General features: G+C 35.1%; 4 protein-coding genes and 1 long non-coding RNA gene across 6 annotated transcripts; 3 read left to right on the forward strand and 2 right to left on the reverse strand.

The window, feature by feature from the left end:
• Positions 1-4211: 4211 nt before the first annotated feature.
• LOC132167657 (uncharacterized) lies at positions 4212-9188 on the forward strand. Its single transcript, XR_015911687.1, has 3 exons — positions 4212-4554; positions 8472-8590; positions 8675-9188. It is a non-coding gene; the product is annotated as an uncharacterized LOC132167657 (long non-coding RNA).
• Positions 6592-7958, reverse strand: LOC132179202 (protein PLASTID MOVEMENT IMPAIRED 2-like). 2 transcript variants are annotated; one of them, XM_059591870.2, is made up of 2 exons: positions 7285-7958; positions 6592-7169 (listed from the first exon to the last, which is right to left on the reverse strand). In XM_059591870.2, the coding sequence occupies exons 1-2, from the start codon at positions 7309-7311 to the stop codon at positions 6600-6602; spliced, it is 597 nt and encodes a 198-aa protein (XP_059447853.2). In that variant the 5' UTR covers positions 7312-7958; the 3' UTR covers positions 6592-6599. The 2 variants fall into 2 exon arrangements, with proteins under 2 accessions (XP_059447853.2, XP_088370401.1); XM_088514275.1 differs by having other exon boundaries at positions 6592-7172.
• Positions 9189-10653: 1465 nt separating the features above from the next.
• On the reverse strand, positions 10654-12173 carry LOC148586991 (putative cytochrome c oxidase subunit 5C-1). Its single transcript, XM_088514276.1, has 2 exons — positions 12129-12173; positions 10654-11062 (listed from the first exon to the last, which is right to left on the reverse strand). The coding sequence occupies exon 2, from the start codon at positions 11030-11032 to the stop codon at positions 10838-10840; it is 195 nt and encodes a 64-aa protein (XP_088370402.1). The 5' UTR covers positions 11033-11062; positions 12129-12173; the 3' UTR covers positions 10654-10837.
• Positions 12174-12759: 586 nt separating this feature from the next.
• LOC132181848 (ankyrin repeat-containing protein BDA1-like) lies at positions 12760-14416 on the forward strand. The gene is made up of 2 exons (XM_088514274.1): positions 12760-13369; positions 13650-14416. Exons 1-2 carry the CDS (start codon positions 12773-12775, stop codon positions 14367-14369), a joined length of 1317 nt encoding a protein of 438 aa, XP_088370400.1. The 5' UTR covers positions 12760-12772; the 3' UTR covers positions 14370-14416.
• Positions 14417-19530: 5114 nt separating this feature from the next.
• Positions 19531-21252, forward strand: LOC132180242 (ankyrin repeat-containing protein BDA1-like). Its single transcript, XM_088514442.1, has 2 exons — positions 19531-20175; positions 20503-21252. Exons 1-2 carry the CDS (start codon positions 19531-19533, stop codon positions 21250-21252), a joined length of 1395 nt encoding a protein of 464 aa, XP_088370568.1.
• Positions 21253-24728: the final 3476 nt, after the last annotated feature.

Genomic DNA, 24728 nt, shown 5'->3' on the forward strand with positions numbered 1-24728 from the left:
GGCCAAAACATCTGCCACTTTGGGCCTTTTTCTTTTTTTTTTTTTTTTTTTTTTTTGTAGGCAAACAATGGACCTCATAGATCGTTTTCTTCTCTAATACATGTAAAAATCGTAGAGAAAATAATTAGAGGAGAAAAATGAAGTAAAGAAAATAAAAATTGCAATTCAGAATCTAACAATTGGCATTAGCCTGATTGCTCTGATAACATAATATGATAAATATAAAAGCTGAATAATAATAATGAAATAAAATAGAATAAATACAGAGATTAAGGTGGTTTGGCATATAGCCTACATCTACACATCAAAGCCTTAATATGCTACATCTTTCCTTGATATATGATCATAAAGCTTTACATGTGGTTTGAAATATTTCAAATACAAACATATCCCTTAAATCGGGTTAACAAATATTATCTAAATTCCTTAATTTAGGGAATACAAATCAACATTTATCACCAAGGATTTATATCCTTAACAGCCTCACAAGAACTCCATAGGCATGTAGTCGAAACTATTATCAATTTTGAAAAGTTATCTCCAGAATTAACTCTTTTTTTTTTTTTTTTTTTTGGGTATGTTCGCCCAAGAGTATGAATGGAGATTCGAACTAGTGGCATCTACTTCATTAGGCGTAATCCAAGCCAATTGAACTATCTATTGGGGACTCCAGAATTAACTTTTGGGTGGGAGTCAGAGACAACTTTTCCCAAGGTTTGGTTATCCTGTATATTCTTTAAATTTTATAAGAAATTTTTGCCTTTTCAGGTTCTTTGATTTTGTTTGATAAATCATTAGATTTTTTCTAATCTGTGACAAGTTCTTGGCGATGTTGTAGAGTCTTTGGCAGGAGCCATTCTTGTTGATTCAGGATACAATAAGAAGATAGTCTTTGAGAGTATAATGCATCTTTTAGAGCCTTTGGTTACTCTTGAAACATTGATCTCTCATCCTGTAAATGAGTTAAATGAGCTATGTCAAAAAAGAAAATATAATATGAAAGAATCCATCAAGTTTCGCAACAACTAACAAGGGTATGGCTTCAATTAGAATAGAGGTTGAAGCAAATGAGATCTCTTTCAAGGGTTCAACTATAGCTTCCGATAAAAGGACAGCAAAAAAGATAGCTTCTAAAATAGTATTGAAGTCTTTGAAGGAACATATTCTATGAAATGAACAACGGAAAAAGTTTAATACATGTAATTTATATGTTCACGTATATGTACTTTTGTAATGACTTTCCCATAAAATACTAAAACATGTTTCTATAATTCCTCTTGAGAACGATTGAAAGACCTTTCGTTTTAATACTTTGAATAATTAAGCATGTTATCAATACCAAAAATTTCTAAAGAAAAATAAAAGATTCTTGCTCCCATTAAATAAATTGAATAATCAAGATTTTTCAACAAATATATGGTCGTGTCGGAGTGTAGGTTTTTGAGCTGGAATGGAAGAATTAACGTAGAGCTCTCTCAAAATTTTGAATGGAGGAAGAGGTGTGGCCGCCAAATAAGTGGGGTTTTGAAATTGGAGAATTAGGGTTAGGTCAAAATAAGACTCAAATCTCAATTTGGCTAAAAAGTAAATTTTTAAAAGATTTGATTTTAAGGAGCCGACGCTTATTTGCCCACACTTATATTAAAATACCAATGCTTGTTTTGAAACATACACTTTTTTTAGGTGCATCGTACACGAGCTGGAAAAACATGTGCCAGGATAGGTCAACTTTTTAGTTGTATGTCTCAAATTTGGCCGAAATTTCAAATTTCCAAGAACATTAAGTGGCCAGCCATATTGGAGACGCTTTTAGAGCAAAGTTGCTAATTAAGATTTAGGATTAATTTGGCTTACACATCACACCAACAATTCCAAAGAAAAAAAAAAGAACCACATCATATTTTTGAAAAATAAAATTTTTGGTTTATAGGTTTTTAAAGTTATGGTCCATTAATCTTTTAACATAGGTCCAACTAGATGATTTTGCACACCCTAAGCCCAATACATTGGATTTACTCAAGGTCGTATTGGCTCACTCAAGGTCGTCCAATCAAAATATACGATAGGTCATGTTAATTATAATAAAAAATAACTTACAAAAAAAAAAAAAAGAATTATAATAAAAAATATATCTTCGACTTTCAATTGTGAGAGTGCCACACACATTCTCACTTACATATTTATAAAATTTTAAGTGCATATTTTTTAACGTAGCACTAAAAATCATCATTAAATTTTATATGAATCACTATTAAATTTTGAACTTTATGGAAATTTTTAGTTTAGCAAGTGTATTTGAGAATGTGGGAGGGAGTAATTTTTTATTTGGGATATTTTCTTCATTTTTTACGCAAAAAAGAGACATTACATAATTGATTGACAATTAGTAAGGAGTAAATTAATGTACTTTTTCCTAAAATTTTATACTCGTGGAAATAGCAAGGAAAAGCGTACAAACTGTTGATATTATGTTTGCTAGAGCGAAATACCAATAAATTCTCCAACCATACCTGAGTGCCTTGTGATGCAAGACTAATTATGTGGAGCAGTTTTTTGGTCGATCCCCATCAGAGAAATGTACTCAGGAATGTTTTGGTGAAATTATTTTGATGAATTTCAAGAATGAAGTAACAATTAATAACCCCATCAAATGATAATAAGAGCAATTGAAACTTATATTGGGAAGTCAACTAAATTTCATTGATAACTTTTCCCAAGGTTCGATTATTGTATTTATTCTTATATTTGTTTCTTCTTTAAAATTTAAGAGAAATTTTGTCTTTATAGGTTCTTTGATTTTATTTGATAAATCATTAGATATTTTTTAATTTGTGACAAGTTCTTGGCGATCGATGTTGTAAGGTCATTGGCATGAGCCATTCTTGTTGATTCGGGATACAATAAGGAGATAGTCTTTCAGAGTAAAAGGCATTTTTAGAGCCTCTAAAACGGTGATCTCCCATCCTGTAAATGAGTTAAATGAGCTATGTCAAAAAAGAAAATATAATGTGTAATAATCCATCGAGTCCCGCAACAAGGGTATGGCTTCAATAACAATAGAGGTTGAAGCAAATGAGATCTCTTTGAAGGGTTCATCTACCGCTGCCGATAAAAGGACAGCAAAAAAGATAACTTCTAAGGTAGCATTGAAGTCTCTAAAAGAACAGATTATATAAAATGAACACGGAAAGCAAGTTTAAACTCTAAGTATTAGTATTTTCTATATTTGACAAGTTGTGTCTGTTCCCATATGACATGGTGGTTCATTCATGATATGATATGATATCATACAAACTTAATATATTATTCATCCTTAAAAATGGGTTTACAAAAAGAGAGTGTCCAATAATTTGTCGCATGATTAATCACGTGATTAAGATTGTAGATAATCGATGCGGAGATAATTAGCTTGTAATAGACATATACTAATAAATGGTGGGTGACATCTTCGTACAGGAAGTCAAATTATTCAAATTAGATGGCTCATTAATTACTTTTGTGAAAAAAAAAAAAAAAAGGAAAACTTCACTTACCTCCTATACTTTTGTGTTTTTTGCAGACACTCTCTCATTATTCAAAACCTCTCACTTTGATGTATCCAACTTTTGTTTCCTTTCACTTTGCCCATTCCGTTAGGATTTTCTGTTAAATCCTAACGGAAAGGGTGGAAAATTACAATCGTGCCCTTATTTTTCATTAAAAATATTTTTTTCAAACAAAAATTTAGGGGTAGAAAGGTCTTTTACACTGCAAAAGCTAACGGTATTTGAAAGGAAACAAAAGTTTGATATACCAAAGTGAGAGGTTTTGAACAATGGGAATGTGTCTACAAAAAGCGTGAAAGTATAACGGAGGTAAGTGAAGTTTCTCTCAAAAAAAAAAAAAAATTAAAAAAAAAAAGAAAAGATAAAGAGACAATTCATCACGAGATTCTAGCGGTTGAATGATATGTTGCAACTTGCTTTTAGAAGCTGGGGAAAAACACAAAAAAGAAAGACCAAGACTCAAGAGTGTCTCCCTCTTGATTGATTCCTTCACTCCCAATCAAAACCAGACACGTCACCCCGTTGATAGTAAATGAATGAATTTTCTTAGAGGTTTGATAAAGGCACAACACAAACCCAACTTAAAACCAACTTCTCTCTTGCATGGCATTTATTTATTTTTTTAAAAAACCAAATTAAAGGCCTGTAAAAATCAAATTTCAGAAATCCTAAAATTCCTCTCTCAGTCCCTCGCTCTCCCTCCCACGCTCACCCTCTCTCCTCCGGCGAGTTCATTGGCCACCGGAAATCCCCTCTCAGTCTCTCGCTCTCCCTCCTGTGCTCACCCTCTCTCTCCTCCGGCGAGTTCTTCGGCCACCGGAAATTCTCTCTCACTCCAGCACTCTCCCTCCCGCGCTCACCCTCTCTCTCCTCCGGCGAGTTCTTCGGCACCGGCGAAGCTATCCGTCCACTGTCTCTCTCACTCCGGCGACGTCTACAGCCACCGGCGAAGCTCCTGTCTCTCTCTCACTCCGGCGAAGTCGAAGGCTCTCTCTCTCCTCCACCGGTGGTAAGTAATCCCTCTCTCTCATCCACATTCAAAATCTAGGGCTTTTTGATTTATGTGTAGTGGGTGCTAGAATAGTGTATTAGATTTATATGTATTTAGGGTTTAGATTTCTGTTTTTTTGAATATTATTGGGTATGGATTTTTACTTCTTTTTCCGTTGGTTGAAGCTGTGTTTGTTCATGCCCGAGAAAGATAGTTTTTGGTCAGATTTCTCATTTGCATTATTCTCTGCAGTTTGTCAAATATAAGTCCTTCTATTGCATTATTTCTTTTTACATCCACAAACAAATCTGATTCTAAATCCATCTTTATCAATTTAGAGTGCAACTGTCTACCCAATTCCTTGAGCCCCATTCCGTAGGGGTGAAATAGCGGTTGCGGTTAGCGGTTAGTGGCTAAAACCGCTAACCGCAACCGCCTAGGCGGTTAGTAAATTTTACTAACCGCCTCCGCTAACCGGGTAGCGGTTAACCGCCTAGGCGGTTAACCGCCCGGTTAGCGGTTAACCGCTTTGGAATAACCGCTTTTTTTCTAACCGCTTTTTTTGGGCTTTTTTCTTTGGACCGATTTTGGGCCGGGTTTGGACCGGGTTTGGGCCGGTTTTGGGCTCACTTTAAACATTTTTTTTCTCATTTTAAACATTTTTTTTTTCCCTTTCCATGGCTATTTTAGCATTAAAAATTGCTATATACCAAAATCTTGTTGGCCACCTTCTACAAATCTACACATCATATAATATACAAATAAAATTACAACAAAATCATCACTTCACTTGTAGTCTTATACATAAACTCACAAGCAAGTTCATAAACTCACACATAGAAATAAAATAAAACACAAACAAATTCATAAACTCACAAGCAACCAAAAAAACCAACATATATGGTTAAATTTGAAGCTTGAGGCTCATTTCAATCAACCAAAAAAAGTTCATAAACTCACAACTTATTGTTATTATATATATATAATATATAAATATATATTATATTTAAAAAAAAGCGGTTAGCGGGTAGCGGTTAGCGGTTAGCGGATTTCCAAAACCCACTAACCGCTAACCGCAACCGCCTAGGCGGTTAGCGGTTTTTACTAACCGCTTTCAAAGCGGTTAGGCGGTTAGGCGGTTAGCGGTTAACGGTTATAACGGTTAGCGGTTAGCGGTTGCGGTTAGGCGGTTTTAAATTTCACCCCTACCATTCCGGCACAAGCTTTAAGAACACTTGATAAAGTAAACATATTTGGACATATTTTTGACCTTTTCATTTGGTCAAACAAGTTTAAAGCCCATTCATGGGACTCACAAAGAACACAGCCAGCAATAACAGCATTCCAGGAAACAATATCAGGTTGTGCAATTTCGTCAAAAACAATAATTGCATCTTCCATATCCCCTGCTTTGGCATACATGTTAACAAGCACATTTGCTGAGAATAGATCAGTATCATATCCAAGCTTTATCAAATACCCATGAATTTTCCTTCCTTGACCACTATCCCCCAAACTCGAGCAAGCTTTCAGAATACTAGACAAACTAAACTCATTGGGTCTTATTCCATTCAAAACCATTTCCTGAAACAAACCCAGGGCTTCTCCACTGAAATCACTCTGAACATAACAAGAAAACAACAATATTTTGAATTTTATATATAGAATTTCATTTATTCCCCTCGTTGACAATTTGGTATAACAAATAGGTGGCAGGTACATGTGCATTAGTTGTCTGATTAAAACTTTAAAGGAGGACCTTAATTATCAAATTAATTACAATAATTAATTAAATCTTTTATAAAAACAAAAACAGTTTTATATATGTACAATAGAAAGAGAATGGTGATTTGGAAGGTTAATTAATTTGTTGTATGAGTAATGATTTTAAATCTTTATAAATGAAAATTGGAAGCAAATTAGGGTACCTCATCTGCTGCAGGCTTTTCTTGGTTGGAATATTTTGGTCATTTTCAAAAACTCAACAACCTTATTTAATAAGTGATTGCATATTCTAGTTTGTCTTTATAGTTCACATTGCTTATTATAGTTCACACTGCTTTTTATAGTTCACACTGCTTATATTCTAGTTTGTATAATTCAGTGACTTCCTTTACTCTCTGAGCTTCTATCTCTCTGAATTCTTTCAAAGCCTCAATCCTCACAACCTCAACAAGCACTTGTTCTTCATTAGCTTTCTCAATCTCCTTCGAAAGGGCTTGAGCAGAGCTCAAATAAGAAAACATTTTCGAACTTGAGGCTTCAACTTCCTTCTCTGTCCGCGATTTCTCTTCCAAAACATGAGCCATGTCTAGCTTAAGCTTACTCAACTCCTGTTTCACAAATTCCAGTTCTCTCATCACTTCTGCATACTGATAACTCTCAATGTTCCTAACAGCCAATGCCCGTTCTTCGCGCCTCCTCGATTTATTTAGCACCTCAATGTCTTGCATCTGCGCCTTTGCCTTCGAGTTTGACTTCTCAATTAATAAAGATAGATCTTTCACTGTCTTCTTTGCATTAGAGAGCTCAGATTCTGCTTGAGCACTAACTGACTCCGCAGCCTTTTTGCTCTCTTTGTATCGACCAAGGTCCCTTCGTGCTATATGCAATTCTCTTGTTCTCGAAGAGGTCTTCTTTATGAATTCAAAAGACATAGTTATAACAGAGGAACACAAATGGTTTGCAAGTGCTTAAAAACAAATGAAAAATGGTGAAATGGAATTTATACAGTTCTTTGGAATATACCTCTGAGAAATCCATCTGGGGTTTCATGAGTGGACTACCTTCAAGAATCCTATCTCCATATGAATTAATGGCTGCTTTAACTGACCCAATTCTTCATCTGTTACCTAGCTTTGCTCTATCCATTCCAGCCTGTTTGTTCTAAACACAAAAAAAGTGAAAATTATTTGCACTTGCTCGGTCTTTAGCTCAAATTTGGAAATTGAAGCCAATTTTGTGGAAACCAAAACTTTTCCAGAATATTATTATTCTTAAATGCTGTTGATTAAGTATATGTAATCTCACCTCAAAAAGTTTTTCACATAGAGCTCATAAAAGTGGTCTGTGAGTCCTTATACATTTGTTAGCTTCTAAGAAATAAGTTATATATAATATTATTCTTAAGTAACTTTTCCAGAATATTATTCTTAAGCACTGACAATTTGATTAGTTAAAAAAGGAAGATAAGTTAATAGTCGATCTGATTTTTTTAGAGGAGAAAAAGGACAGATAGTTCATTGTAAAATTAGCATACCTATAATCCCCAGGTAATATAGGCAAAATTTTCCGAACTGGCCATGTTATAGAATCTTCAATAGCATCCCGTATGGTTTCCTGAACAAAATAAATTTCATTAGATTCCTAATGCTTGTTCATGATTTAAGCATTATGGGCTTAAGATATAATGACAGAATGCAGTGCAGGCAAAGTGATTCACATCTGTAGTAATATCACATGTGATGTTCTATTCCATCCCATCTGAAGTTCCTGCCTGCAAATGTGAGTTAACATAGCCTGGACTACTCCACCTGATATTGTTGATTCCTTCCAGAAAGTATTGGGCAAGTTATAAGACCAAAACATAACTTCTCTTCTAAGATTAGTCCAATAACACACGGATAGCCTTAAATGCCATCTGGCACCTGGTTGTGTGGAATTTGAAGCTAGTGAAAATCTTGCTAGATCTGAACATGCTGGTTTATGACCAACCAACAGGATCAACAAAGAATTATAAGAACAAAAGGAAAAAAGAAAGAAAGAAAACAAGACAAACCCCATATCTGTGGAATATACCTTTTGAATTATACATTAGGTAAGTGGAAAAGTTTGAATTATACCTTTTGAATTTATATTCTAGTTTGTCTTTATAGTTCACACTGCTTTTTATAGTTCACACTGCTTATACAATAATATTTTGAATTATACATTAGGTAAGTGGAAAAGTTACTCATTATAGCTGCCTAAATGGACAAGGATGGTGAAGTTGAATCTTTGTATACACGTATTCCAAATGATGAAGATTTTTTGGAGCAAGATTGCCCTCAAATAGGTTTGACTTTTCATCTTTTGTTTGTGTTATAATTTTGCTTTGACACACCAAGATGGCTTTTAACTTTGTATCCCGTTTTGATAGATGTGGATGAAGAAGTTGAAGAACCAAATGTCTTAAGGATCACTTGTTCGGATGAAGAGTTGGATGGGGATGAAAGTTCGAATGAAGAGTTTGATCTTTTGATCCATTGAACATCATGGGGAAAATAAATGGAAAGGGAGGGAAGTGGGGCCAAGGTTTGAGCAAACTAGATATTTTCAGTTGTGGAGTTGAACCTTTTTCTTCTTTTTTCCCTTCCCAACAGACATTTTCCCTAGTGTCATATCTTAACTCTTTGATGGACTAGTTACTTGGTTATATTGGTGTAGAATGAAAACAGTACTCCTTGGCAGGCCACAACCACTCCTGTGGAGATGAGTCCTTTCATGTCAGCTAATAGAATTAAGAAGCCAATATTGCTTATCCACGGAGAAGACAATATTACAGGACATGCATTATAAAGTCCTGTAAATCATAATTTTTTTTTTTAATGATATTGGCATCATAAAATTGCTGTGAACTTCAATATCTTGTTCTGCCCTGTAAAAATCCATGAAGATGTCTATAACAGTTCCATTATTTTCTGTTCGATGCTTGGTAATTTAGCTCACTTGGGTGCCATGACTTGGAAGTTTTCTGGATGATAACTTTTGTTGCAATCCAACATTGAACTCAATAATGTAAGTATTAACTCTTTTCTTCATACTACAGATTTTCAAAATTTTGGCATTTTGCGAAGTAATTTGGTTACTCTCTGTGTGTTAAAATACTTACCTAAAGAGGGAATAGATGTTTCTTCCTATGCTTCTTTGCAAATATTAGCATCCAATTTGTTGCTACCTATTTACACTTCTTGCATATTGATGGTTTTGAACCAAAAAGAAGAAAATCGCTTGTTCAAACTCTGCTGCTTTCTTGCATATACTCTGCAATTTCTAGCACAAAATGATTCACACAGCTCAAGGTGTCAGGGATCATATGACTTCCACTAACTGTCTTATTATTATTTTTAAAAAATCATAGCCATACAAACTTTCCCAATAATTAAAAATGCAGAGTATTGATTGAAACCTAAATATCCCTGGAGGTATATGCATCATGACAGAAGCTTAAACATTTGCCATTACATACACCCATATAAACAATATTAATCACTTACTATTTTTTCTTTTCCTTTTTCGTCAATGGTCAAATGTTTAAGAAATAAGGATAGTTGGGGTGAATAGATCATAATCCAATCATAATTAGATTTTTTTAAAAAAAACAAAAATAAAAAAAAAAACAAAAATTAGTGTCGACAAATTAAAGTTCCAAATTATAAAAATCTGCAATGTTTATCCTGCATGCCAATAATGCAGCCAATAATGCATGCCAATTTTATCATGCATGTCCTCTGGGAAACTGATAGATAGTTGCAGAAATATTGTGTGTCAAATACTACTGATCTAAAAGCAGATATTGACGCATCTAAACATGATGTAAGCAAAGATGCTACAGGTTCCAAAAGCAACAAACGCATCAAATTTACGCAAAAAACACACATCAATTTTATTTTCTTGAACATTGCGTCCAAGTGTAATTCAAAACTGTAATTTGACATGTCATTTGATCCTCATTGAGGCATCATTACGTAAATTTGATGGTTTTCCTCGTGAGATATCAGTGCGTAAATTTAATGTCCGAAGTGTAATTCAATATTATTGAGACTTGAAATGTCACTTGATCCAATACTTGCAGTACTGCGTATATTTGAAGCTTGTAATTCTCACATAAATTTTAAAAATACATGTGAAAATTATTTTCTCTAAGAATAAATGTCACATGCTTTGTTAATCCTATTAAAAATATATACCAAAATTGCTTGTTTTAAAAAAACTGATGTCAGTTTACACATGCTACAAAGAATGCCTGCCTGCTACAACTCCTCTTCACTTGTCTCATTTACACGTATGATGTATGCATAATAACGGTGAGTAGTCTAGCATTTCACTTGAGCAACCATAATAGAAACCACAAGCAAATACCATAAAACTTTGATGAATTTATATCTAAAGCAAACACTGTACTCCACAAATCAGTACAATATGTTTATTCCCTTAAATTCCAAAGTAAAGCTCATCTTAAGATTCAAGAGCCAAATATAGGGGGAACACAAAATGATCAAACTGCAGAATGTGTCCACTCATGACAGAAACAAAGAAAGATTTATTCTTCGGCAGTAACAACACTAATCTCACCCTTCTCCAACAAGTCATAAAATTGCCACACTTTCCTCTGTTCATTCCAGTGATGCATTTTCCAGAGGCCACCAGCAGCCAAACCAAGTGCCAACCCAATGCATAACTCCTTCACAACACTTGGTCCTTTCAAGGTGGCATGAGCAACCCTAGAGCCAGCCATTGTGCTTCTTTAGTAGAAAGCTTGTAAAGTCTGCAAGTAGAGACGACGAGCCATTTTCATTATTTTCTTTTTAAGAGGCACAAAAGTAAAATCAACAAGCCAATCAATTAAAATAACCAAACAATATTTCCAAAGGATAAGTAAATGCCAAATTACAACTGTTATTACAAATTAATATTGTCATATTAGTTCAAACACCCAGTAAGTGAATTTGTTACAGAGTATATTACCGATCGACACGAGTCTTACTGCAGCTAGGGGCGAAACTACATTGTGAAGCCCCCAAGCCTCAACGCGTTCCCCATATATATATATATATATATAACCCTTTCAAAATCAAAATTTTACTGCCCAAAAAAGTTCTTTTTGGTTTTGTCCCCTGCACCTAAAATTCTAGTTCCACCCTTGATATGCAGCCTATGAAAGAACAAGGACAAGCTAGTTATTGCAACTTCAATATTGTGAAAATCTTGATAATCATATGCTGCTAGAATCAAATATTAATTGCAACCTGACAGCTTCATACTCATGCAATGAGTTGCACGGTTAGACATTCAATTTGTTTATAAGAAAGCAAAGATCAGTGGGCAAACTTCTAATAACCTTTAGGTATCATCACTGGTTCATCATACATTAATGTTCACTTTAAATTCCAAATCTGTTCTTGTCCAATTATCAGTCTCAAGAAAACATATACTTTCCTACTCCAAAACCGCACATTTGACACCTAAAAAGGCCATAAAGTACAATTAAATGTCAATGCCCAGGTTCAGTGGAAAGAGAAAACTTTCCTATAACACTAAAATTGCATCAATACAATAATACATATAATCTCCAACAAGAAGTTCCAAATTTTAAAACGATGCTTTACCTTACCGCAACACAAGCACTCCCCACCAAAAACAAATATTCACTACCCAATCAAACATAGAACTAAAAAACAATAAAACCACCAAAACTGCCAGCTTTCTCGGCATCCAACCAAACAAAAACACAGAGGCCGAGAAAACAAAACCAAAACCCTAATCAGAAGAAAAAAAATCAATAATAAAAAGATCTAACAGGGGGATTTGAGTTTATAAGGAAGAAGACACACCAGGATGAGATCGAAGGGGGTGGCCTGGTTGACCTTGACGAACTCGGCGTCCCAGGCCTTGAGGTCGTCGTCGGAGGTGGAGCGTTCTTCGGACGCGGCGGCTGCTTTGGGAGTCTCGATGTGCTTCTTGCAGTACTCGGTGGCCGAAGACGTCGCCGGAGTGAGAGAGACAGAGACGGAACCTTGCGCCAGAGGAGAAAGAGGATGAGCGCGGGAGGGGGAGGGGGAGCGAGAGACTGAGAGGAATTTTGGATCTGAAAGGGGAAAAGACAGCGTCAATGGTTTAAAATTCAAACTTTTATTTTTTTATTATTTTTAAATGCCATGTAGGAGAGAAGTTGGTTTTAAGTTGGGTTTGTGTTGTGCCTTTAACATTTTCCATTTTCTTAGGAGAATGCGAATTAGGTGTTCAATTTTCCTGCATGTGCGATATTTATTTCTTTTCCCCATACACTTCGCAGAATCTTCAACGTTCGTCTTCTTCCTAGTCTTTTTTGGTTTTTCATTTTCTCCAAATCAACTCACGCACCGGTCACTGCCTTGCGGCGCTAAGCACGGCCACCGTCTAGCAACACCAGCACTGCACGGTTATCAACAGGACTTCACGTCGCACGGAAACACCACACAACAACACGGGGCTAAGAATGGCTCAGACTTTGAGGGATGCTTCTGAGCAAGGAAACGTTGACGGCTTGTACTCGTCGATTGCAAGGGACCCGAAAGTTTTGGACAAGATCGATGAGATTCCATTTGTTGACACCCCATTACACGTAGCTGCAGCTGCAGGACAGACCGAGTTTGCCATGGAGATGATGATGTTAAAGCCATCATTTGCTAAGAAGCTTAACCCAAATGGCTTCACCCCCTTACTCCTTGCTATGCATAATAACCAAAACCAATTAGTGTGCGAGCTACTTACAGCTCATAAGGACCTTGTTTGTGCACAAGGAAAGGGTGGCATGAATCCTTTACATTATGCAGCTCAAACAGGAAACCTCCGTCTCTTGGCTATTTTACTAAAAGTCTACCCCAAGTGTATTATAGATGTGACAAGTCGAAAGGAGACTGCCCTGCATGTTGCACTGAAAAATGACGAGTTAGATGCCTTTCAGGTCCTTGTTGGATGGCTTCGGCGTGCCTGGTTTGAAAAAGCGGAATCATGGGGGAGGAGGTTACTGAATGTTCAAGATTTGAATGGTAACAATGTGTTGCACATTGCAGCATCCAAAAATCAACCTCAGGCAAGTTTTTTCAACTAAGTTTTCTACTGAAGTAGTAAAATAGAGGTTTATCTAGAAATATGCAAAGAAGTAGCAGTAAGGATTCAATCTCCACAACATGTTAAAAATTATCTCCAACTCATTTTATTTATAAGCATTTGTAGAGACATTTTGCGTTCTTTCTTTCATTAATTTGTAACATTTGCTTTTATTTTTGTCCATTTTAATTTTTGGATGAGGATGGGCTAAATAATGTAAACTATTTTACAGTGATGGGAAATAATTAATTGTGCACGTACAGGTCGTGAGGTGGATATTAGATTTGGGAGCCCATGTAAACTTTGAAAATTTTGAGGGTTTTACTGCTCTGGACATCGCGGTGGATATGCAAACACAAGTGGACAACCAAGAGATGAGGAATATGCTATGCCGTGCTGGAGCAAAAAGTGCTTCATCTCATTCTACGGGTACTTTTGCAGATTATTTAAGATCTCCTATCCTAATTAATGAGAAGTTATTCACATGGTTCTTTCGTCAGAGAATGCTAATGTCAAACGACATGCGCAATATGCTACTGGTGGTTGCTGTACTGCTTGTAACAATCGCCTACCAAACAGTACTCAGTCCTCCGGGAGGATTTTGGCAAGATAATCAGTTCAATACCATTACCAACGCAAGTAGTGAAGTCAGTCAACACCCACACCGCGCAGGGACAGTAATCATGGCCAGACCCTTTTTCCATCTACTCGTGATTATCAATTGTTTAAGCTTTTATATACCACTAATCTTAATGGTCTTAATCCTGCCTCCTAGTCTTGCTAGTGGCCTGCTGATAGTATCCTTTGGACTCCTCTTTATGTCCTATGGCACGTCCATAGCAATCACAGCTCCGTTTCCAAGTTATTGGCTTCCTTATTTTTTGTTTTTCTCTTTCTTTCTTGTGTCTAACTTTGCCTTCAATGCGCTCGTCACTTGGAAGACTGGAAGAATTATGTGGGCTTTTTACGATGTAAGAATGTAAAGGTTTTTCATTATATATGTTATTTCCAAGGTGTGGTTGTAATCAAATTCTAGTGTTTTGATTATCTTATTTGTATTGTCTTGGATTACCACATTTTTCCTATTTTATTTTTAAATCTCGTCCTCGTACGGTACTGTGGCCGTGCGTCAATTTTTCTTACTTGAACAAATCAATCCAGCAACAGCTTCGATCATTTCCTCTAGTTGCCTTGGACCAGGATCCCCTGGAATTAAGTGGGAATTATAGATTCTAGAATTCACAACTAGGATCTCTTGAAGGAGCTCAAATGCCTGCCATGATGCCACGTGTCTCATTAAATAAATAATAATAAAATATTATTTAACTTTAAAAAAAAAAATTTAAAAAAAATATAATAAAAAAATATAACTTTTTTTATTATTATTATTCTTTGACCCTCGAGGGTGACTCGAGGGCTAGTCTGGGGTGGCCGAAGTCACCCCATGGCCAAACGATGGCCATTGAGCCACCCCAAGGGCCAAATCCATTTTTTATTTTTGAACTTTTGGTCCTTGGAGGTGGCTGAACCACCTCCTAGGGCCGTGAGGTAGATATTTTATTATTATTTATTTCATAGGACACGTAGCATCACGGTAGGCGTTAATTCTCTTTCGAAATATCCTAACTGTGAATTCCAAAATCTAGAATTCACCCCTAATTCCTGAGGATCCTGGTCCAGTTGCCCTGACCCTCGACTCCTTTCTCAACGCAATTAATTTATAGGGTGGAAAGGAATATGGAGTGATCAGACGACTCTAGCTAGTAAATAGATAGGCCTATTTAAACAAGCGTTTGGTCGACAATAATAAAATAGTTGCTGTAAAACTTTTATTAGATATATGATTTTCTGTAAAAACATCCCCTTATGGCTTATGCCATAAGTATATTATATGTTTATGCCTCATATGCAAGGGTCGTGCAATCCTTTTGGGATCCTAATTAACTCGCGGTAAACTATAACTATAGTGGCAAAAGGGTATTTTTATGTAATTATGAATATGCAATCCTTCTAGTGAAGCGGCTTTTCAGTGGGCTTTTTTTCTGTCTTCTTTATTTTTAATGTATTTTTATATTTGCAGCTCGTTTTGTTTTCTGTTGCTTGTGTTTTTTTGTGGGTTGCTGTCTCCTAGCTCTTAGGTGTGTTGATCTTTTTGTGGAGACTTTTGTAACCGAATTTATGTTGGTTTCCTCTCTTTACTACAGTCCCTTCAACGGACTACTACAGTGCCCCTTCAACATCAATCACTTTACCGTGGTTGTTGCTGGTTTTAATTGGGGGTTCATACTTAGTATGTACCGCTTTTGCTTATGTAACGTCTTTGAGTGGTTTAGAGGATCGGATCACTTGTTTAACTCACTTCCTACCTTGTATAATTATTATCGCACTGTTTAGTTTGTTTTGGGTTTGTTGTTGGGGAGCCCACCTACTTCTTCTTTCTTTCGAATCAGGAGTGATAAAGATCCTCTTTGTAAGCATTTCCTAAAAAAAAATTAAAAAAAAAATGAATGCACTTGGAGGGGAGGGCGGTAATTCCCCTCTAGGTCCCGAACCAACGCTTGCATTGATCATATGCACATACGAAACCAAGGGGCCCCCACCTCTAAAAACAAATATTAAAAAAGGTTTTTTAATTTTTGATCCCTGAAAATTTTCTTTTATACAATCCAACTTCCTTAAAATTGTATTTCTAGTTAATGTTTTTTAATCTCTTTAAATTTATTAGAAGAGATCTTTTTGAATAGATCTAACACATAAGAACGAAGAAAAGCTTTTATTCTGCCAAAAATTTCTAAGGAAAAAAAATAAAAGATTCTTGCTCCCATTAAATAAATTGAATAATCATGATTTCCACAAATCAATAGTCGTGTTAAATAGAAAATCAAAGAGAAATTCGAGAGAATACTTACGGAGTGTAGGTTTCTGAGCTGGAATTGAAGAATTAACCAAGAGTTCGCTCAAGATTTTGAGTGGAGGAAGAGGTGGCTGCCTAATAAGTGGGGTTAGGTCAAAATAAGACTCAAATCTCAATTTGGCTAAAAAGCAAATTTTTAAAAGATTTGATTTTAAGGAGACGACGCTTATTTGCCTGCACTTATATTAAAATACCAACGCTTGTTTTGTTACCAACACTTTTTTTATGTGCATCGTACACGTGCTGGAAAAACATGTGCTAAGATAGGTCTTTTTTTTTTAGTAGTGTGTCTCAATTTAGCCCAAATTTCGAATTTCCAAGAACATTAAGTGGCTGGCCGTATTGGGGAGCTTTTAGAGCAAAGTTGCTAATTAAGGTTTAGGCTTAATTTCGCTTACACATCACACCAGCAATTAAAAAATAAAAAAATAAAAACCACATCATATTTTTGAAAAATTAAATTTTTGGAATAAAGGTTTTTAAAGTTATGATCCACTAATCTTTTAACATAGGTCCAACTAGATGATTTTGCACACCCTAAGCCCAATACATTGGATTTACTCAAGGTTGTATTGGGCTCGCTCAAGGTCATCCAACCTAAATATAAGATAGGGGATGTTATAATCAAAAATAGATCTCCAACTTTCAATTTTGAGAATGCTACACAGATTCTCATGACTTTCATACTGAAAAAATTTTAAATGCATATTTTTTTAACGTGGCACTAAAACTTGTTATTAAATTTTAGATGAATTACTATTAAATTTTAAATTTTATGGTAATTTTTAATGTCGCGGGCGAATTTGAGAATGTGGTGTACCTAACATTTCTCTTTTAACTTTGAGTAAAATCCATATATACCCCCTAGTCCATCATTTTTTATAAATTTTTTATTTGGGATATTTTCTTCATTTTTTACGCAAAAAGGAGACATTACAAAATCGCTTGACAATTAGTAAGGAGTAAATTAATGTATTTTTTCCTAAAATTTTATACTCGTGGAAATAGCAAGGAAAAGCGTACAAACTGTTGATATTATGTTTGCTAGAGCAAAATACCACTAAATTCTCCAACCATACCTGCGCGCCTTGTGAGGCAAGACTAGGGGTGTCAAAAATTACTGGGAAACTGGAACCGAGAAATCGGGAAGTCAGAAACCGGGAAACTGGGGTCCTGGTTCCAGTTCCGGTCCCAATTTGAAAAATCCAAAAGCCAAGTTTTTACCGGGAATATCGGAACCGGGTTTCCATTTATTTAATATATATATATATAGGATTTTGGGGCTTTTTTAGGTTTATTTTTTAATTATTTGAAACAATCACAACAAACAACAAAGCCCCTTTAATTTAGACAAAAAGACTAATAGATTTTTTTAAAAATGAGCCAACTTATAAAAAAAATGGGCTTATTTTAGGTATTGGACCTAAAATAAGCTCAAAAACCAATTTTCTTAAAAAGTCGGTTACCGGACCAGGTAAAACCGGTCCGGTAACCGGGAACCGGGTCCCGGTTAACTGGGGTCCCAGTTACCGGCCGGTTCCAATTTCCAAAAATCAAGAACCGGGGTACCCCGGTTCCGGTTCCCAATTTTGGCCAAAAATTGGGAAACCGAACCGGGTTGACATCCCTATGCAAGACTAATTATGTGGAGCAATTTTTTGGTCGATCCCCATCAGAGAAATGTACTTAGGAATGTTTTGGTGAAATTATTTTGATGAATTTCAAGAATGAAGTAACAATTAATAACCCCATAAAATGATAATAAGAGCAATTGAAACTTATATTGGGAAGTCAACTAAATTTCATTGATAACTTTTCCCAAGGTTCGATTATTGTATTTATTCTTATATTTGTTTTTTCTTTAAAATTTATAAGAAATTTTGTCTTTATAGGTTCTTTGATTTTATTTAATAAATCATTAGATATTTTTTAATTTGTGACAGGTTCTTGGCGATCGATGTTAATTGTAAAGTCATTGGCAGGAGTCATTCTTGTTGATTCGGGATACAATAAGGAGATAGTCTTTCAGAGGAAAAGGCCTTTTTGGAGCCTCTAAAACAGTGATCTCTCATCCTGTAAAGGAGTTAAATGAGCTATGTCAAAAAAGAAAATATAATGTGAAATAATCCATCAAGTCCCGCAACAAGGGTATGGCTTCAATAACAATCGAGGTTGAAGCAAATGAGATCTCTTTCAAGGGTTCATCTACTGCTGCTGATAAAAGGATAGCAAAAAAGATAACTTCTAAGGTAGCATTGAAGTCTCTAAATGAACAGATTCTATAAAATGAATACGGGAAGCAAGTTTAAACTCTAGGTATCAATATTTTCCATATTGGACAAGTTGTGTCTGATCCCATATGACATGGTGGTTCATTCATAATATGATATGATACAAACTTAATATATTACTCATCCTTAAAATTGGGTTTACAAAAAGAGTCTTTAATAATTTATCTCATAATTAATCGCGTGATTAAGATTGTAGATAATCAATGCGGGGATAATTAGCTTGTAACAGACCTATACTAGTAAATGGTGGGTGACATCTTCGTACAGGAAGTCAAATTATTCAAATTAGATGGCTCATTAATTACTTTTGTGGAAGAAAAAAAAAAAAAAAAGATCGAGACAATTCATCATGAGATTCTAGCGGTTGAATGATATGTTGCAACTTGCTTTTAGCAGCCGGGGAAAAACACAAAAAAGAAAGACCAAGACTCAAGAGTGTCTCCCTCTTGATTGATTCCTTCACTCCCAATCAGAACCAGACACGTCATCCGGTTGATAGTAAATGAATGAATTTTCTTACGAGAATGCGAATTAGGTGTTCAATTTTCCTGCATGTGCGATATTTATTTCTTTTTCCCGTACACTTCGCAGCATCTTCAACGTTCGTCTTCTTCTTAGGATTTGTTTGAGATTGCGTTTTAGAGGTTTAAAAGTACTTTAATACTAAAAAAATTAATTTAAAAGAAAAAAAATACTCGTTTTATAAAAAAATTAAAAACAATTTTAAAAATTCAAAAAACCTAAAATTGGTAAAAAAAACATTTTTGACAAAAGTTTAAAAATAAAGCTTTTCTTATATTTATCAAACGCAATTCCAAACGGGCTCCTAATCTTTTTTTGATTTTTCATTTTCTCCAAATCAACTCACACACCGGTCACAGCCTTGCGGCGCCAAGCACGGCCACCGTCTAGCAACACCAGCACTGCACGGTAATCAACATGGCTTCACGTCGCACGGAAACACCACACAACAACACGCGGCTAAGAAAGGATCAGACTTTGAGGGATGCTTCTGAGCAAGGAAACGTTGACCGCTTGTACTCGTCGATTGCAAGGGACCCAATAGTTTTGGACAAGATCGATGAGATTCCATTTGTTGACACCCCATTACACATAGCTGCAGCCGCAGGACAGACCGAGTTTGCAATGGAGATGATGATGTTAAAGCCATCATTTGCTAGGAAGCTTAACCCAATTGGCTTCACCCCCTTGCTCCTTGCTATGCATAAAAACCAAATCCAATTGGTGCTCGAGCTACTTAAAAATCATAAGGATCTTGTCTGCTCGCAAGGAAGAGCGGGTATGAATCCGTTACATTATGCAGCTCAAACAGGAAACCTCGATCTGTTGGCTAAAATTCTAAGACTCTGCCCCAAGTCGATTGAAGATGTGACAAGTCAAAGTGAGACTGCTCTGCATGTTGCACTGAAAAACGACATGTTAGATGCTTTTCGGCTCCTGCTTGGATGGCTTCGGCGGGCCTGGTTTAGAAGTGGGGGATCATTGGAGTCCAGGATGCTGACTTGGAGGGATTTGGATGGTAACACTGTGTTGCACATTGCAGCATCCAAAAATCAACTCCAGGCAAGTTCTTTCCACTATGTTTTCTAGTGAAGAAGTAAAATAGAGTTTGTATGATGGAGGTCTATCTTGAAACATGCAAAGAAGTAACAGTAATCTCAAGAACATGCTAAAAATTATCTTCAACTCATTTTATTAAGTATTTGGTAGAGACATTCTATGTTCTTTTTTCTTTAATCTGTTACATTTGTTTTTATTTTTGTCCCTATTTATTTTCTTTTTAGCATTTTGGAATTTTTTTTTCGGTGGGGTTGGGAGGGGGTTGAAAAGTGTAGACTATTTTACAGTGATGGGATCAGTAATTGAACACCCGGCCTCTATGTTGTACAGGTAGTAAGGTGGTTATTGGCTCAGGACTGGCGTACTAGAAGATACCTTGTAAAAGCCAAGAATTCAGAGGGTTTTACTGCTCTGGACATGGTGGATAACCAAGAGATGAGGAATATGTTATGCCGTGCCAAAGCAAAACATGCTTCATCTCTTCCTAAGGTTGCTTCTTGGACAGATTACTTCATATCTCCTGTCACAATTAATGAGAAGTTATTCGTATGTTTCTTTCGTGGGAAAATGCAAATGTCAAACGACATGCGCAATATGCTGTTGGTGGTCTCTGTACTGCTTGTAACAATCGCCTACCAAGCAGTACTCAGGCCCCCTGGAGGATTTTGGCAAGATAACTCCATTCCTGGAACCAATAATCAGTTCAATATCACAGCCGCCACCAGCGCTACTAATGAAGTCAATCAAGTCCCACATCGGGTGAGGACAGTAACCATGGTTATACACATTTTCCATCTACTCGTGGTTCTTAATACTTTAACCTTTTATATACCACTTCTCTTAATTGTCCTAGTCCTCCCTCCTGGTTTTCCTAGTTTCCTGCTCTCCATATCCTTTGGACTCCTCTTTCTCTCCTATGGCACCTCTATATCAATCACAGCTCCGCTTCCAAGTTATTGGCTTAATTATTTTTTGTTTTTCTCTTTCTTTCTTCTGTCTAACATTGCCTTGCGTTTCTTCGTAACTTGGAAGCATGGAAGAGTTTACAGTGCTTTCTTTGATCCTGAAAAAGTGTTTTGAGCTGTATATCCTTGAGTTCATGCAATGTAGTTTTATGTTAGAAAATATATTTCCTACATTAAAAAAATATATATTAAATTGATATTGTATGTTATTTACCTTATAATCAGGTTTGATGGTAATCAAATCAATAAGATTTGTTTGTTATACTTATCTATTTCAATTATGAGCATTTGTATTGTAATATTAATAAAGCAATAAGAGCATAATGTTGTTTTTTTTTTTGCTTTATTTGTGGACGTAGGTCATAGACCGAACCGGGTAAAATTATTGTCTCTTTTATTATTTTGTTTATTTATTTCCAATATTTATATATAATTTCCTATTTCATTATGAATTTCTTCAGTTTAAGCTTGATCAATACCATCGCACCTTACTAAGGAGCTAAATTTCCTAAACATACATGACTTATTCTGGTCAAGAAATCTCACGATATGGATAAAGCTCGAAATTGGTTAATTGAACTTTAATTTATATATAAGCGTAAATAAATACTAGAAGAGCATCTAGCATTCTCCAAATTAATTAGTACAAACTCATAAATAAAATTTTGGAAGAAATATATTATTTCTATCTGGTTATCAACTATCAGGCAATTTATAATGTGATTCTAAACTTTTAATTTTCGCAATGTCCTCACAAACTACTATTGAGTTGCAAATATTATCTCATTTTGTGCAAAATATGACAAAAATATCTCTGATAAAATTTTCGAAAAAAAAATTAGAAAAAAAAGAAAGCAAAAAATTGGCACTTATTCTATATATCTCAACTTGAACTAATCAAGCAACAGCTTCATTCTTCCAATTGCCCTGACCCTCGGCTCTTTTCTCAACGCAATTTGTAATTTTGTAGGGTGGAAATTAAGGAATATAGGGTGAGTCGACAACTCTCAGTAAATAGATAGGCTTAGGAATAAGATTTTTTTCAGTTTGATTTAGACAGGAGAATATCAAGTTAATGGTTAGAATCTCTTTAGAGAGATCTCAAAGCAACACATATCCCATTAATAAAAATAATAATAAAATAATATATATTTTAAAAATAAATTAAATAATAAAATAATAAAAATTTAAAAAAAAACTAAGGGGTGGCCGGCCACCCCAGTTGGGGCTGGAGGTGGCCAAAGCCACCCCGTCGCCCATTGGGGGTGGATCGGCCACCCCCAAGGGCCCAATCAAAAAAAAATAATAATAATTAATTTGGAACTCCCCCAATGGCCATGGGGTAGCTTCAGCCACCCTTAGCCCCAACTGGGGTGGCCGGCCACCCCCTTGGTTTTTTTTAAATTTTTATTTTTTTATTTTTAAATTATTTTTAAAAATATATATTATTTTATTATTATTATTATTATTATTATTATTATTATTTTTGTTAATAAACATGTGTTTCATTTATGACTTCAGAATTTCTCTAAAGAGATTCAGACTATTAATCGAATATTCTCCAATCTAAGATGGACTAGAGAGGATCATGTTCTTAAACAAGTACTGTGTAGTCATCGAGCCTTTAATTTTTTGCTAACAATAATGAAACAGCTGCCGTAAAACTTTTAGTAACATAACAGTAAACTATGTGTGAATATATAATGATTTAATGTAAAAACATCCCCTTATGGCTAATGACATGAGTATATTATATAGGGATATTCTCTTTTGCATTTTACAAGCCATCTCCTCACTATCTCTTCTCTCTTAAACTTTTATTTTTTTATTTATTTTTTTTTTTTAGAAAAAATCAAAATGTTAAAGTGAAGAGATGGTGAGGAGATGATTTGTAGAATGCATTCGTCTATTATATATATATATATATATATATATATATGCGTCATATGAATGGGTCGTGCAATCCTTTTGGGATCCTAACTCGAGGTAAACTACATTATAGTGGCAAAAGGGTATTTTTATGTATAACTATAACCCCTGTATCCTAGCTGGCTCCTGAACCAAAGCATGCATGGAACGTAATCATCATATGCAGAGACGAAATAAAGGGGTAGTTGGTGGGGCCATGGCCCCCACCTCTAAAAATAATATTACCTCTAAAAATAATATTAAAAAAGGTTTTTTAATTTTTAAAAATAGACAGTTTTTCTCGCATGGTGCACATAATTTTATAGTAAAATTTATTTTAGCACTATTAAAAAAAAAAAAGTATTTTTCAAATGTTTAGTACAAACTCACAAATAAAATTTTGGAAAAAAATATATCATTTCTATCGGATTATCAACTATTAGGCAATTTATAATGTCATTCTAAATTTTAAATTTTCGCAATGTCCTCACAAACTACTATTGAGTTGCAAATTTTGTCTTATTTTGTGCAAAATATGACAAAATATCTCTAATAAAAATTTGGAAAAAAAAATCAGATAAAAGAAAGCAAAACATTGGCACTTGTTTTATATATCTCAACTTGGAATCTGGCTTGCATGCTGTAGTGAAAACTACCGCACGCATCGCATGATGCAGTGGAAAACCGTTTTCCACTAAACTATACTATTTTCCAAGGTTAAAAATTAGGTTTAAAAAATAAAAAATAAAAAATTCATTAAAACTTAAAAATTATAAAAAATAATAATAATTAAAAAGCTAAAAATATTAAAAAAATAAAAAGAAAAATAAGAAGAAAGAAAAATGGGCTTTCATCGTTCCAGATCGTCGATCATCATCTCCTCCGGCGGCGGCATGTCGAAATCCTCCATTTTTCCACGCCCAGACCTTGAGAATGGGACCCTTTCTGACTGAAAATCTTCCTTATAAAACTGTCCCATGCTTTCCGAGAATGTCACAAGAAAAAAAAAAAAAAAAAAAAAAAAAAAAAAGGCTCTATATTTGTGACCCTTTCTGCAAGATTTTTGTGTTCACATTTGAACATTGTTGCTACTCACATTTGAACACAAAATGTTATGAACATTGTTGCTACTCACTCGTTGGGATTTCTGAAAAATGGAGGAGGATTTCGACATGCCGCCCCCGGAGGAGATGATGAATGACGACCTGGATCTGCTGAACAAGGGCCCCATTCTTAAGGTCTACGTGTCGACATGCTGCCCCGGAGGAGATGATGAAACAATGAAACCCATTTTTATTTTTTCTTTCTTTTTTCTTAATTTTTTAATATTTTTAGCTTTTTAATTATTATTTTTTATAATTTTAAGTTTTAATAAAAATTTTAATTTTTAATTTTTTAAACTTAATTATTAACAGTAAAGAACAGTACCATTTAGTAAAAAACGGTACTCCAGTAGCTTTCATTACCGCATGCAAGCTAGATCCCTCAACTCGAAGTAATCCAGCAACAGCCTTATTCCTCCAATTGCCCTGACCCTCAGCTCTTTTCTCAACGCAATTTGTAATTTTGTAGGGTGAAAATTATGGAATATAGGGTGAGTCGACAACTCTCAGTAAATAGATAGGCCTAAACAAGTACTGTATAGTCATCGAGCTTTTAAATTATCACTGACAATAATGAAAC

This window comes from Corylus avellana, chromosome 3 (assembly GCF_965113065.1).
Source record: "Corylus avellana chromosome 3, dhCorAvel1.hap1.2, whole genome shotgun sequence".
NCBI classification, from domain to species: Eukaryota; Viridiplantae; Streptophyta; class Magnoliopsida; order Fagales; family Betulaceae; genus Corylus; species Corylus avellana.